The 14365-nt window shown below is 49.7% G+C and overlaps 1 protein-coding gene across 1 annotated transcript in view; it reads right to left on the bottom strand.

The window, feature by feature from the left end:
* Nucleotides 1–1536: 1536 nt before the first annotated feature.
* Nucleotides 1537–14365, bottom strand: part of LOC128720347 (optomotor-blind protein) — a 95688-nt gene continuing 82859 nt past the window's right edge. The window contains exons 5-8 of the mRNA XM_053814011.1: nucleotides 13252–13398; nucleotides 13104–13180; nucleotides 2741–2970; nucleotides 1537–2655 (exon numbers count right to left, since the gene is read on the bottom strand). Coding sequence (XP_053669986.1) covers nucleotides 1691–2655; nucleotides 2741–2970; nucleotides 13104–13180; nucleotides 13252–13398 — 1419 coding nt within the window. The 3' untranslated portion in view covers nucleotides 1537–1690. The remainder of the gene's footprint in view (nucleotides 2656–2740; nucleotides 2971–13103; nucleotides 13181–13251; nucleotides 13399–14365) is intronic.

Raw genomic sequence — 14365 nt, forward strand, 5'->3', positions numbered from 1 at the left:
CCGACCTCGCGCCGTACCATTAAAGCCTCGCCCTAATGCTGTGTTATTGCGTCAGTTTTGTAAAGTAAAATACGGTTGCAGTGTAGCCTGCATTATCTTAGCCCCGATCGCCACTCATTTGTCGATCCTATTTACAGCTCTCTCTCTCTCTCTTTCGCTCGCTCGTTTTATCCATTTCCTTCACTAGGAACCAATGTGGGTGTATTTTTTGTGTTGCTTATTAAATTTATTTTTTCCTTTCACAAACAAACTCGTAACACAAGCAAACCGAACCCGCTCGCACGCCGAGCAGGCCGCCTAAAACATAAGGTGCTGTAAAAACTAACGCGTCCGCCCACCAGCCACCTTCGAGGGTGCGTTACATGCCGTTACGTTACTACTAAGCTCTGCTTTTGCTATTCTTGTTCTGGTGAGGTTCTGGTACCGCTAGGGTCCAGTGGAGACGCGCCTAAGCCGGAGCTTTGCTATCGTAATCAATAAATTATCACACTTTTCAGCCAACGAATCGGGTCAGAGGCGTGGTTCATGGTAAGAGGGCTCAAGGATCGCTATCCTCGTCGCGTCTATTCGCGTTAAACAAATAGAACTCTATCAATTCCGGTTAGAGTTAAGGGGAGTGGTTTGAATCGTACGAGTTAACAAAAAAGGGCGCCACGTGTTTTTTTTCATTGATTTTAATTTATTTTTGTTCAGGCGTTTATGATCCTGCAAGGAACTATTGCGATAAGGGTGCACAAGAAACGATTTTGTTGTTCAGAAAATAAATAATAAAAAATGTCAGCCGGATGCTTGGGTAGCCTTTCGTTTATTTGCTCCTACTCCTGGTGTGAGCTTAATTTACACAATATTGTTTCCTTCTTCTTGGCCGCAAAACGGCGCTGCAACGAATTTAGGACGACTACGTTGTGGTTTATCGTTATTTATCGTAATCGAGGATGTTCACACTTTGAGTGTGCGGTTCGTTTAAATTAAATTAAATAAAAACATACACAGACGCACGCGCACACACCCGTGCGTCAGATGGAAAGGAACACATCCCTCACCGCTTGTCTCTTTTATATCCTTTTTGTGAGTTTTTTTTGTTATTTATTTCGCTCAATACAATTCCCACACGTTTGGTTCGAACTGTTCGTTCCGGCTCCACTCCCTCACTATTGGTATTTTATTTCATCTTTTCCATCCTCTCCATCGCGTGTATGTGTGCGTGCTGAGTGGCGGGGTGTTTGTATTTTTTGTTGTTCCGTTTTAAAATAAGCTACTCATGTGGGTTAAGTGGTTGCCTATGTACAAAATTTACAATACCAAACCGCTTTTGCATCCTCACTCACGACGTGCACTATTTAAGGATACTCTAGTGTGAATTCGGTCCGTTTATACCACCAACTCCAACCACCAACTTGGATGGTCACTCCAAGGACACTCCAAGGACACGCGGCAGAAGGCTTCGATCGGTTTCCATTCTGCTTCCAGCTCCTTTTAGGCTGCCCCACGACGACCGCCATGACGATGTTCTTTGGTAACGTCCCCTCCCCTGCACCCGTGCCTACGCCGTACCAAACCGCAGCACATCCGGCGCCCCAATCGCCAGCTGTCACATGCCCTGGTCGAGGTTTGGACCGGAATCGCCACCGACCACGTCCAGCAGGGGCGTCTCGGCCGGCTCGCAGTGGTACTCGCCGCTCACCAAGCGTCACTGATCGTGGGCGGTGTGGGTGGGGTGCAGTGGCGTCCCCTTCCCAACGCCCCCATTGCTGTCTACCCCGGCTCCCGGCACTAGGCCTCCGTTGAGCGTGTGCTTCACCTCCAGCCCGTTCACCATCTTCTCGATGCTCTTCAGCTCGGACGGTGAGTTCGCGGACGGTGGGGGTGGTGGCGGTGGCAGTGGTGGTGCGGCGGGTTGTCCTGTGGGAGGTGGAGGTACCGCCGGTGGTGGATGCTGCGAGGATACCGGCACACCGGGCGGTGGTGGCGCCGGAACAGGATCTCGAGCCGAGGGGACGGCGTTACCGGCGTTTGCGGCGGAATCGGCTACCGTGGGCGAGGTCGGATGGTGGGTAGGGGTGGGTGGTGAGACGGAGATGGGGCGCGTCGGCGGGGGTGAGTTGGAGGCGGCCCGCGGATGTGGACTGCTGCTGAGACTGCGCGCCCCAGCCGAGTTGGAACCGGGTGTGACCGCGTCGAAGGCCGACCCAAGCCCGGACGGGAGGCTATAGGGTGAGAAGCGGTGGCCCTTCAACCCGTGCAACGGGGAGGTGGGCGAGTGGCCCGAGTAGTGCCCGAAGAAGGCCGGATGTTGGGCGGCCAGTGCGAGCTGAGCGTTAAACAGCAGCCCCGGATTCATGGCGGCCGCTGCGGCCGGATTGTGCAACAGCGACAGATGCGGCGGCGGATACAGGCCGTGTGGGTAGAGGTACGGGAGCAGGTGGGGCGGTGGGTGGATCGGGGGACCCACCGAGATGTTGGGCGATGGGTAGGACGTACCGGCGCTGCTCGAGGACTCCTTCGGGCTGCCCGAGGTCGGTCGAAAGGCACCAGTGCTCCCGGACACGCTGTCCGAGCAGTTCGAATCGCTGCCGTCTCGCTCATTCTCATCCGACTGCAGTCGCCTTCGCATCGCTTCTTCCGCTCGCTGGACATCCTCGAAGTTAAACCAACCTGTGGGTTGAGGGAGAAGAAAAACACACGGAACACGAGTGGTGAGTCTCACAGGACTTGCCAGAGCGTCACAAGAACCACGTACCTGACGCGTGGTGATGCATCTGCTGGCTGAGCGAAAGCAGCGGACTCTGAGGAGGACCGACCACGTCCAGCAGCTTGTCGTCGTCGTCCAGCGCTGATATGCTGTTGGTCCGGTGATCCAGCCCGGCTGGGCCACGTGACGAGCTGACGGAGCTTGGGCTTAGCTTGTCACCGTCCGAGCTTCGCTGGCCGATCAGCGATTGCCTGAAAGCAGAGCAACTGAAACCCATACTGGTTAGCGAGAGGGTGTTCGCGCATTAGAATTCGTTCCAAGAAGTTTAACATCAGTACGGTTTAAATGTAAATACGCTACAACTACACAGGGAGCTGGGAAGAGGATCATATGGGCAAGGAAGGCTGACAGGGAGTGATTTAAATATGGGCATTCCAGACTTCAAGTTCTTTAACAGCTCTTGGTCCTAATTAAGGATGAGTTTAGTTCAAAAATAGATCAACGGCATCATATACCTCCAAAGGATGTTCATCCTTTGTTCTCCTGTCTCACACATCAACTCCAATACAACTGCAACCATAGAAAGGACATAAAGTGTCGCCATGACAACCAACTGCCCTGTGGTGACTTCACTTCATAGCTGCAACAGTGCGCATAACAGCAGCCACGCCACTTCGCACTGTGAGCGCCTCGGGCGAATCTCGAACACTTCGGTACGCGTCCTCGTCGGTCCGTCGGTGTTGCTTCCGTTCCCGGGGTTAACCGAAGGGTGCCAATTTGTCGCAGCCACAAAAACGAGGACAAACGTCTGCGAGAGCCACAAATCATCCGGTAGTTGGGTTTCGCGGCTTGGGAGGAAAATTTTACTGCGCAAAAAAAACACACAAGCAAAAAGGACACACAGGACCTTCACCCTAGCGGTGTGCGCGCAATTCAGTGCATTTGAATATGCACCCCAGCTCGGGTTCGAAAAGGACGAAAAAGAGTGCCACCCGGGGGTGATGACGGTTTTAATCGGTACCGTTTTTCCCTCACGCCGGAGGACGAATTTCCCACATCTCGCGCTGGGGCGCGTTTTCGCACACGATCGTGCCAAGGCGCGACTTTGTGTGTGAAGCCTAGCGGAAGCGGAAACGCATCGTAGACCGACCAACCGTCCGATCGATCGCCTCGGGATGACAAATGGATGCGTCACGCGACCGGATGCTCGCCATCAAATGCCCGGTCGATTTTTTTTTGGTTCGCCTTCCTTGCGTTATGCCATTTTGCGTTCCGAAACGCGGTGGTGTCTTTTTCATCACCTCGGCGGTTATGGCGCTCGGGGAACCTTTTTTTTTCGTTTTTCTTCCGCTTTCGGTCACACACCCTTAGATTTGGGGGTTGAAAAAAACAAGCGACTGTGACCCAATCGACCCCTTTTTTGTGCTCCGATTCGGGACCTTCCCGTTCGACCTGGTGTTAGATCCGATTTGCCACGCATCGGAGTTCGGGCTCATAAATCTTCGAACGCGAAAACGCGAGAACGGGCTGTGTGTCCTTTCCGCCAGAGGGCAATGAATAAATAATCACACCATCAAACTGGCACGCACTCGATAAACGTGCGTGACGGCTTGGTGTGTGGCTTTTTCTCCGGCCTCCATTTTGGCTTTAACCCTTTTTTTGTTGTTGATGCCGCTGCTGTTACCGTTTGCACCCACGGTGACCGCGAAGGGACACCCGAGTGCTGGCAGGAGCCACGCGGATGATCGAAATCAAACCATCAAACCAGGTGGAAAATGAAACCTTCGCGCAACCAACTGTTAACTGCGTCTCATAATTTATCTCCCACCTCGGGAGGTCCCTTTCGACTGTCAGCGTCCCTTTCGGACCCCGGCAGGCTTTTAGGGACAAAAGAAAACAAAAGAAAAAGGGCACCCAAGGGCCCGATGGATGTAAACACCACCGTTTTACGAGCCGCGCTGTCGTAAAGTCACGAAAATCACACGCATCCGTGCGTGACGCGTCGTGGTGGATGGAAAACGATACGAAAGGGTTAAACCACCACGCGGCCATTGGCCCATTTAGTGACCCTTTGGCACGCGTGAAGGTGCGGCCACACAATCAGCCCGTTTTTTCCGATTGAGCCCCCATTTGCATCCGCATTTTTCCGCTGCGTGCGTCATAAGTTATATGCTGCCATTCCGGGAATTATGGGCATTTTTTGGGTTAGAGCGCAACACTTCACGTAATGGCGGGTGTTTGTTTGAGGGTTTTTTTTGTTCGTTTGTGAGAGGTTGATACGTGTTGTCTTTTCCTCGACAGTACGTGGGTTGGAACTCATCGCTAATCAATACTATTACGAGCAAACAAAACGGCGTTCATCGAACCGAGCGGCGTTCTCGACGATATTGCATCAAATCAAAGCGCTTTGAGGAGCAAAAAACGTTCTCCAAGTCAATGATTCAATTAACGCTATCTAAATGTCCTTCGCGGTGCTTCAGCAGGCGTAAGACAGTAGAGAAATCAATGCCAACGGTCAGTTCCAGCCCACGCGACCCAATCTAAATCGAAACCCCATTTATCAGCCTCCCGACACGACCGATTCCCGGCTCTGCGCCGCTTAATTAGGGGTGGTTCTGAGATTGAAACATATTCAAAACCAACCCCACACCGGTGGCCTGGTGTCGGTGGCCCATTTCTCACTAAATTAAACACACCCGCCTCTCACCTCTCCCCCCCAAAACCCCCACAGACGAGGGGTCATCCTGGCCAGCCCGCCACAACCAGGGAGGCGGAATGATACATTGTCGGCGCGCCGGTTCCGCAGCCCAAGCTGTCCGCCCGATGGGTAATGGATTGAATTAGAGCAGGGTATAAATTTTACACCCACGAATCAACGCTTCCAACGCCCACCGGCCGGAAGTTTTGGCTTTCGGGTCGGTCGGAAAGCCCGCCGTGAGCGAAAATGTAGCGCACGTCGGGGGTTTTTCGGCGAATTTATGGCCCGCCCCCACGGGATTCTCTCGTATCCTTGCGCCAGCACCAGGCCGCGGTCGGGTTTTCATTGTTTTTGGGATGTCCCGTTTCGAACCCACCGTCCCATCGGTGGTAAGGGAACGCGAACGTGGAACGTACATTGTGCAAGAAAAAAAATCGGACGTACAACTGGACGCCCTTCCGGTGGAGGTTCTAAATTTCCGACTCCAAAATGAAGTAACATCCGCCGGCCCAGTCCCGGCCTGGTGTGAGGGCACGGAACATGTAAAATCCTCAGCACGGAGCTGGTCAGTGGCCACAACTTCAAGCGGGCTCCAATCAACCGCCATCATATCAGCATATTGCGGCGGGAACCGAAACACGAACACGGAGTGCCAATCGCTCGAACCGGGCGCATAAATCAGCCCGCTGAAAATCACGCCGTGCCCGTGGAAAACCACCCCTTGTGAACGGGTCGTGGAAAGTAAACACGGCCTCCGTTGGGTGGTGTTTTCGGTGCCCTGCTGTAGTCCTGGCTCGGTTCTGGGGGAGGCGTTCGACCGATCCTAGATACCGTTCGTGGTTTAGAAGAAAACCCTGTCAGGACGTTGGACGTCGTTGGTGCCGTCGTCGCCGCCGCCGGTCGTTATCACGATGATGTGTAAAAAGCTTATACGCTGGGTGTGGTTTAATTTGCCACCAATTTGCATACTACATGAGCCCGGGTTTATTTTATAGTCGTTCACCATCGAGTTCGGTCCTGCCGAGTTTGCCGAGATAGCGGATCGGCTGGGACGACGGTGGGTTTGGAACCACTCCCGGTTTTTCCGCACGATGATCTTGCGTTTCTGTTTTTCCCCCATTCCACCAAGCTCTCTCTCTCTCTCTCACTCGCTGGGTGGCCGTTTATGGGTATGAAAATTCAATGATCTGGCCGGATGAGTTTGTGGAAATGTGTTGCGAAAACGTCGACATGTTCCTCAACCGAAGCAAAGGCTTTTCGGTGACGGGAGTATTTTAGTGGTTGCGCCCTCTTTGGGAGGCCCTTTTTCATGGCCTGCTGGGTCAAAATGCGACGGTTTTCTCATTTTCCTTAGCAACGCTTGACAACCATGGCCTCTTACAGCTGTGTGCTTTGTTACACGAATTTTTATGGCTCTGTTACGAGATTGTGTTTCGTTCAATAATGCAGGTGATATAAACTTTCACTAACGCGGGACGAATGTCGCCCACCCCAATCGTTTCAATTAATCAGTTTGGTGCATCTTCTGACCCAGCCCGGTTATATCTCGCACGATAGCTACATCCATTAAATCCGCTTTTCCCGATATAAAAACCTTTCCTGTCTGAGCCGTAGCTGCTCACTTCTCGGGTAAAGCCGTTAAGTTACCCCACCGGGCAGAAGCAGAAAATGCCATAAATCTTGTCGGATGTCAACACAGGGCCAGCGTCGATGGGTTTCCTTTAGATGTGTAGCGTAAACAGCTCAATTGGACGACCGTTTGTTCACGACCGGCGGGAAAAAGCGTGCACGCTATCAGCTGACAATGGGGTGCGTTACGTCCCAGAGTTTTCCCGGAAACGCATCCCTACGCGCATCCCTTTGACCCGCGAGGGTGAGTTTGAGAGTGATACTGAAAAACTATTACGATAATTGACAAATATCGTCCCATTTGCTCGCAGCGCTTCCTCTCGAGAAACCCCGAGTTCGACATCATCTGCGGCACGTGTCACGGCCGTAGTGAAAGGAAAGCTCTTCAATGGAGTGAAAAATTCCAACAAAAATTCGCAACCGATTCGGAAGTGCTTCCGGTGTGGCGGATGCGCAGCGACCAAAATCACCATGACAATTTTTCCCGAGACAGGAAGCGACACGCAGCGAAAAATGCCAGCTCACGCGTCGTCTTGAGCTGAGGAACAATTCAAAATCGATTAGCCTTACGTCCTCCGGCCAAACGATGTTGGTGTTGACGAACTAACTTGTGGGTATTTTTTAACGATGGAAAATGCAGGATCATTTTCCCAACTATTGACTGCAAACGTTGGCACGTGTTTTGCTGGTTGTTTAACGTCTTCACAGCAAGACATTTAGTTTTCGCTTTGCCAGGACAACTTCGCTAGATGCATTCTCTCTTTTTGCCAAAACGACTCAAGACATCATGTAGTAGTTTGTACGTAGACGTCCTACTCGATTATACTGCTTGTAGCGAGAGTGAGTAGTTAAAAATCGCTTACCGCGAGTGTACATCGGTTCAATTTAAAGAGCCATCTTTAAGGGTTATGGCATTCACCAGCGCTGTTATACATTCACAAACAGCACGAAAGGTAATGAAACATCCCATCATCATCGCTTCGTATGAAAATTATGCCATATCGCGCCTTATTGGACCTTTAATAGGCCTCTTGAACACCTTTTAACTTAATTGAGAAAATGCTTCAATCGAAACAGTGCATATAACTGCATTCGGTATGAAACATAAATTGCATGTGGCGAGTGAATCAAGCTGATCTCGATTCCATGACAGCTTTTTAATTGCCTCTCCTAGTTCGGTGTTGCATTTGCAGGTTACATTAGCGCAAACGCAGTTCCGTGTGCTTCGAATTATTCCATTCGGCGCACGTTGTGGGTAATTTACGTACATATGCAGGAGTTTTTTAATGAACGCTTTTTGAGCCCAGCGACAGCTGTCTCAGCTAAGGTGCCAAGCATATTTAGCATGTTTTGTTTGTTTGTTCAACTCAATTGCATTCCTTTATCCTGTTAAACTGATCCTTTTGAAGGGATGTTTGGTTAACAATAAGGTAAGGTTGAATTGGTAGTATGAAAGTATCCTTATTTAAAGAAATAGTTTATTCCTTCTTTGTGTAAAAAGAATCGCATAATATTACTTGCATCTTGTAACCTCACAAATGGTAGAAAAACGATACGTTCGTTAATCCCTAACACCAGTACGACCACGCGAACATCCTGCTTGCTAAGGAGTATAATTTAAACCGGTACACCACCAAGGTGGATGAAAATTGTTCGAGACATTTCCTGCCACAAGGCAAAGAGGAAAATTTCCCTCCCAACCAACCTGAAACCTACCGGCGGAAACTAATGCACGGTCGGTGTGGGTAGTGGCCTCGTTTGCCTTGTAATTTTCACATTACACCCGGGGCGTTCGGAAAACGCCAGCACCAACGCCTTTTTTACACGGAATTGTTTTTTTTTACTCGCTACCGCAGCAGGACGCTCGTACCACATCACACATGCCATAACCGCCCCGGCATGACGGCTAATCTTTATTTATATGTATTTATTCATTCTTGAGGTGTTTTCACCGGGATCGTAATTTTTGTGCAATTTTCTCCCGGCGCTAACGCCCGGCCGCTCTCGTAAGCCAATTGGCAAAAGAAAATTGCCCGGCCAAAGGCGAAACGAATCGAGTGGCGGTTTTGGGCGCCGAACGGTTGCTTGTTTGATGTTTTTCCAGGACGTACGGCCGCGTGTGGCTCAGCACGAGGTGGTGAATGGGAAAATGCCTGACCCGACGGGAAGACAAATCAATGAACGAGAAAATTGCTGGGTCGCATTAATAATGGCACAAGATTATTCGAGGAAACGATCACACAAAATGTTCCGCTAAAAGGTGTGAGTGGAATATAACATTTTCCTCGACTGGGAAAAGGAACTACCCCAACAATAGGTTGTTCAATTTTATGCCTCCCGAAAGAATCTTCAACCAGTAAATGCTAGTTAATATATCTTATTGGCAATAGAAGCCTATGCTTATCAGACCACTGCCCAACGGTCAATTTAAAGTCCGTAGCAAATCCTTCTGTGTATTTATAAGCCTTTTAACCAGCATGCTGATAAGATGCTGATTTGGTTGCTGAGAACCAAACCACAAGGAGGGAGTGAACGAATTAAAAACAGGATACCGGAAGCCATCCCTCGGGGCCCGTTTTCGCAAATTGCAAATGTGCGTTGATCCTTCCGCCGGACCGAAATCACCAGCGTGACCATCGCATGCGGGACATACGGCGGAATCGATTGAAGGAGTTTTCCTCCCGCAGGAAGCGGCTTTAAAAAAAAAGAAAATAAATCGGTTGGGACAAAAAAAAATGCATGCCCTTTACGAGAGCCTGTTCCTTCGTATGCGCACATCAAGGGAGAGGACAAAAAACACCCTAATGCCGGATGTGGCCCGGAAAAGCCGACGGCTGACCGAACACTGACCAATTTTCCGATCGCTCCGTGTAATTCGATTCATTTCTCAATCCCCGGGCGAAACATGACGGTCGTACGGCCGAACATATGTATTTGCCAACCGACCAGGGGGCCCATACCATCGAGAGCTGGCTTTTCCGGAAGCGTGTAGTTTCTTTTCGGGAGAAGGGATTAAGTTAAAAGACGATCGACCAACGATTAGGACGGTCCCTAATGCCGGTCTCTGCCATCGCTGATGATGATGCTGGAATTGATTGCTTTGGCATGCTTCCATCGCCCGACTCCCTGACCGTTGCTCATCTTTTGTCCATCTGGGCCCGTGCCGTTCCGGAACCAAACGAATTTGGTATGAATTTTGCAATCGATCGGTTTTGCTCACGTGAAAACTCCCTTCCGATACAGCCGTGCCCTTATCGTGAAGGCTCGCCCCGGCCATCGATACAAATAGGATTAGGAAAGGATCTGATAATTGATAGCGAAGGGTTTGGGAGGCGTCCTAGGCCCCTTTTTTTTCTTTTTCCACCGTCCTTCACGTATCTCGATGCGGACCTCGAAGGATGACCCGGTTCGGGTTAGAGCAAAGATCGCTTCACGTTCACGGGTCACGGGTCGTTGGACATCCGTTTGCTTTATCTCGAGATTGAGCGTTACGGGCACTTGGAGCCACTAGGGCCAGTTAATTAATGTCCAGGACAACGGGCGGGTCCTGAGCGCGTCGAGTGTGTGCCACGAATGAACACACGTTGCAATGCCAGCGTCAGAAGCCACTCGACGAATCAATCACTTCTCCGAGAGGTGCTTTGAAGGTTTGGTTGGTTGGAGAAAAAGTAAGCCTCTAGCCTCGTCAAGGTTCAGGACATCAGGAGGATAGTTTTCTCTTCTTCTTTACACTTCCTGATGTTCCTTTTCAGGATAAGAAAACACTCGCAATCGCACACGCGTTCCAGCTCGGTGCGAGTGACGCGCGCCAGAAAATTATCAGCCCTTAGCAACACACCCACACACACACGCACGCAACAAAGCCACCCTGCTGTGGCGTTTTGCATCCCTTTCAGTGGTTCGGGGCAAGAAAATTGCTGCCATCCTGACAATTTTAATTAAATTACGCAAAACATCAATTCAATTTGCCCTCATACTCAATGCACCGCGCGTCTGTCATGGTCCACCTGCGCCCCAGCGTGTGGCCACCAGCATTCATCCGGTTGGATTTATTCGATTTACTCCCGCAATCAACTTCCGACGAATGGACTGCTCAGCTCTTCGACCAACGGGTAATGGAGCGATGGGGTGGAAAAAAAGAAGGCAGCATCCCCCGAACGGCGTTGGTTTTGTCAACGCAGCTTGAACGTGAAAAACTTGCCACCATCTGTGGCCGGGTGAGTTCGGAAGTGCTGTGCAATAGCACGCGAAACACCGCTCACGGTTTTTTTTTTCATTTGTACACGGTCAGGCTAACGCTAGACAATAGGACAATAAATTGTGCAATGCATCAGTTCCGATTAGGTTTTTTTTTATTCGTTGGTTTCTATTTTACTGATTACGCAGCAGTGAGCGTTCCGTCGACGACTAATCGCGCGATTTGGCGGTGTGTTAATTGTAGATGTTTTTTTCCTCTTTTTTCGCATTTTATACCGATTGTCAAACATCACGTCACGTAAAGAGTCATTTGGGATGGATATTTTGTGCAAAGCACAATCGATTGAAGGCGCCCCAAGGTGTTCTTTTGAGCATGCCGTTTATCGACCAAACGTCATTCTGTCTGATCGAAATGACGTCGTGTTTGGAAAGAAAAACCCGTACAAAATCGCCACATGTAAGCGAATCCCACTTGAACTCATTACAACGCACCGTGGCTCGACCCTCGAGACGCACTCACACCGGGAAGCTGTGGGAAATGTGTCGATTAGTGTCGTTCGTTCCGCCAAGGGGACACATTTCCCGGCAAACGCACCGAAAGGGTGAGCGCTCTTGAAAAGGGTTTCCGGCGGGATGCAGAAATTTGTAACCCATCATTACAGTCCCCGGGGGCAGCCGGCCGGAGCCAGTAAACGGTTTAAAGGGTGTCAAAATATTTGTCACCACACCGTTTTCGGTCGCGTCATCATCATCGCTTTGGCCGTCCCGCTGTGGTTATTCGATCCAAGTCAAACGCCGAAACGCGCACCCTTCCGGAACCTTTTTGGGGTGGAATTTGATACAAATTCTTTCGCCATTCGCTCGCCCGAGGGATTCGATCATTAGAGGCGCATTTATCCTTAATCCGGAATCCCTTTGACGCTTCCCGCTGATTTCCTGCAGCAGTCCTGAAGACTGGGCGTCTTTTGTGCGTGTGGCCGTCCGCGAAGGAATTCGTTCCTGTGGGATGCGATCGGAAGCAACTCCGGAATGCGGCATTGTGGGACTGCATTCGAGTGTTGCATAGCTTCGTGCTTTTGTGGACGGAGGCGAGCATTTCGCATGTAAATTATGACATCTCAGTGAGGGAGGATTTTTTGTCCTTTCCACTTGGCATCTCACAAAGCATCCGAGGATGCGTCCTTCTGCGTCTGCGACCTCACTCAGCCGCATCACACTGCTGTTTGTCGATGCATCAAGTCCTATTTACTCTCGGTATTGAATTTCTAACCGCGGGGTCACTTAGATAGGGGGGTGCACAACTTCTACCCAAAGGAACTTCATTTTAACGCCACTAAAATGCGACTCTGATCGATGTGTGGATCAATTCCGATGCGTTTACAGTTTGCCCATCGCAAACACGACCCCACGAGTTCGGGAGGCATCGTAATTGATTTACGTACGTAGTTGCGTCTGATGTCACTGACGATTGAAGCGTTAGTTCTCAACCTCTACGGTGGAAGTGAATCGGATTAATTCACATCACAAACACGTTCTATTCCGTCCCTATTCGTTTCAAGAAAACCCCGAGTGGAAATCGGAAACGATTGGTGGGATGTCGGTGGCAAACAAATCAACATTTTCCTTGCAACCGAGAGAGTGTCCGATCGTTAATATCGTAACCTTTCGGTGGTGATTTTCTTAGAATGCTCGAGATTTGATGCGTGAGCTATTGTGATTTTCCAGACAGGGCCTTAAAATGCCCCATTTCGAAAAAGGGATGTTTTGTTCCTTTTCCAAACGAAAGCAATACAACTTCTTCATTGTCCGGAAAAGCGCAGGATGGTTTGGAAAATGGAATTGATGATTGGAAATCGGGAAATAGAATGAAGAAAAAAATGTACTTACTTCTTCTCCCGCTTGCCGGCTCCGGTATCACGAAATCCTTTGGCGAAAGGATTATTATCTATTTTCAATTGCGTTATCTGGTGGGGTGGGATGGAAAGAAAGTGTTAGGCGGCAGCGAACGGATGAGCGTTGGTTGCGAGAGACTTACTTTTTCGTTTTGATATGCAGTTACGGCTATGAATTCGGTTTCCTTAAACACGTAGGTACGAAACGTCGAGTACGGTAGCTTCAGTATGTCGTTCGCTCGGACTAAATGAAATCTAGGCTGGTACTTGTGCATCGAATTCAGGATTGTCTGCAAAAAGAAGCAATGGGAACATGAGAGTTAGAGAACGCCGACGAACATTAACGCTTAAAAGCATTGAAATTTAGGCTTAACGAGCGCTGAGATGAATTGTAACGAGCCATTGGGTGGGTTTGAAAGGCTCCCGAGCCTTTCTTCGAGCGGTGGAAATTAATTAATACGCGAAAAAGTCACACACCTGCTCATCAGCATTCTAACCCCTTGTGGGTTGCTAAATTTATAATCATTTCTTCCGGTGGCACAAAACCCCCAAAAAAAAAGCCACCAAAATCACACAAAACACGAGCCACATTTCCTTCGGGCCGTACCAGGAAACAAGAGTAGAAAAGTATCATTATACCAACAAGAAGAAAAAAAAACCCATCGACCCAAATAGGCAGTAAACAAAATAGGAGCAATAAAACCCACCAACGGTTACGAGCGGATCCGGAAACGTGAAGCTGTTTTTGTCCGGGACCACACACGGTGCCGGAAGGTGAGCAGACTCCCAGAAATTAAAATTAACCATCGACCAAAGCGATGACAACGAGGTCAAGATGGACCGGACCGGCACAATGTTGAGGAAGGTGTGTTTTTTTTTGCAATTTTATCTTTTATTTTCTAGCGAGCTTTCGCCAACCGATGCTGCCCTTTTTCCAAAAGACGACACGATGGTTTCTGCTATTTATGCAATTATGAGAGAAATGATTAAAAAAGTCGTCGATCTTGAGAAGAATTTGCCATCCAAATAAGCTCATTTTTCGTGGCTCGTGGGCTTTGGCAACCGCTCGCTGAGAAACACAGACAAATATCCACACAACCCGCCGAAGTGCCGTCTTTCACACCACATGAGCCAGCGAACACCTTCGCTAAAGGACGACCAAACGTTCGCGAAGCAGCTCATTAATTCCATTACCTGATTAATTAGATTCATTCGTTTTTATGGCGCTTTGTTGCGCGCGCGTACGGTTTGAGGTCG

Source organism: Anopheles nili, chromosome 2 (assembly GCF_943737925.1).
Source record: "Anopheles nili chromosome 2, idAnoNiliSN_F5_01, whole genome shotgun sequence".
Taxonomy (NCBI): domain Eukaryota; kingdom Metazoa; phylum Arthropoda; class Insecta; order Diptera; family Culicidae; genus Anopheles; species Anopheles nili.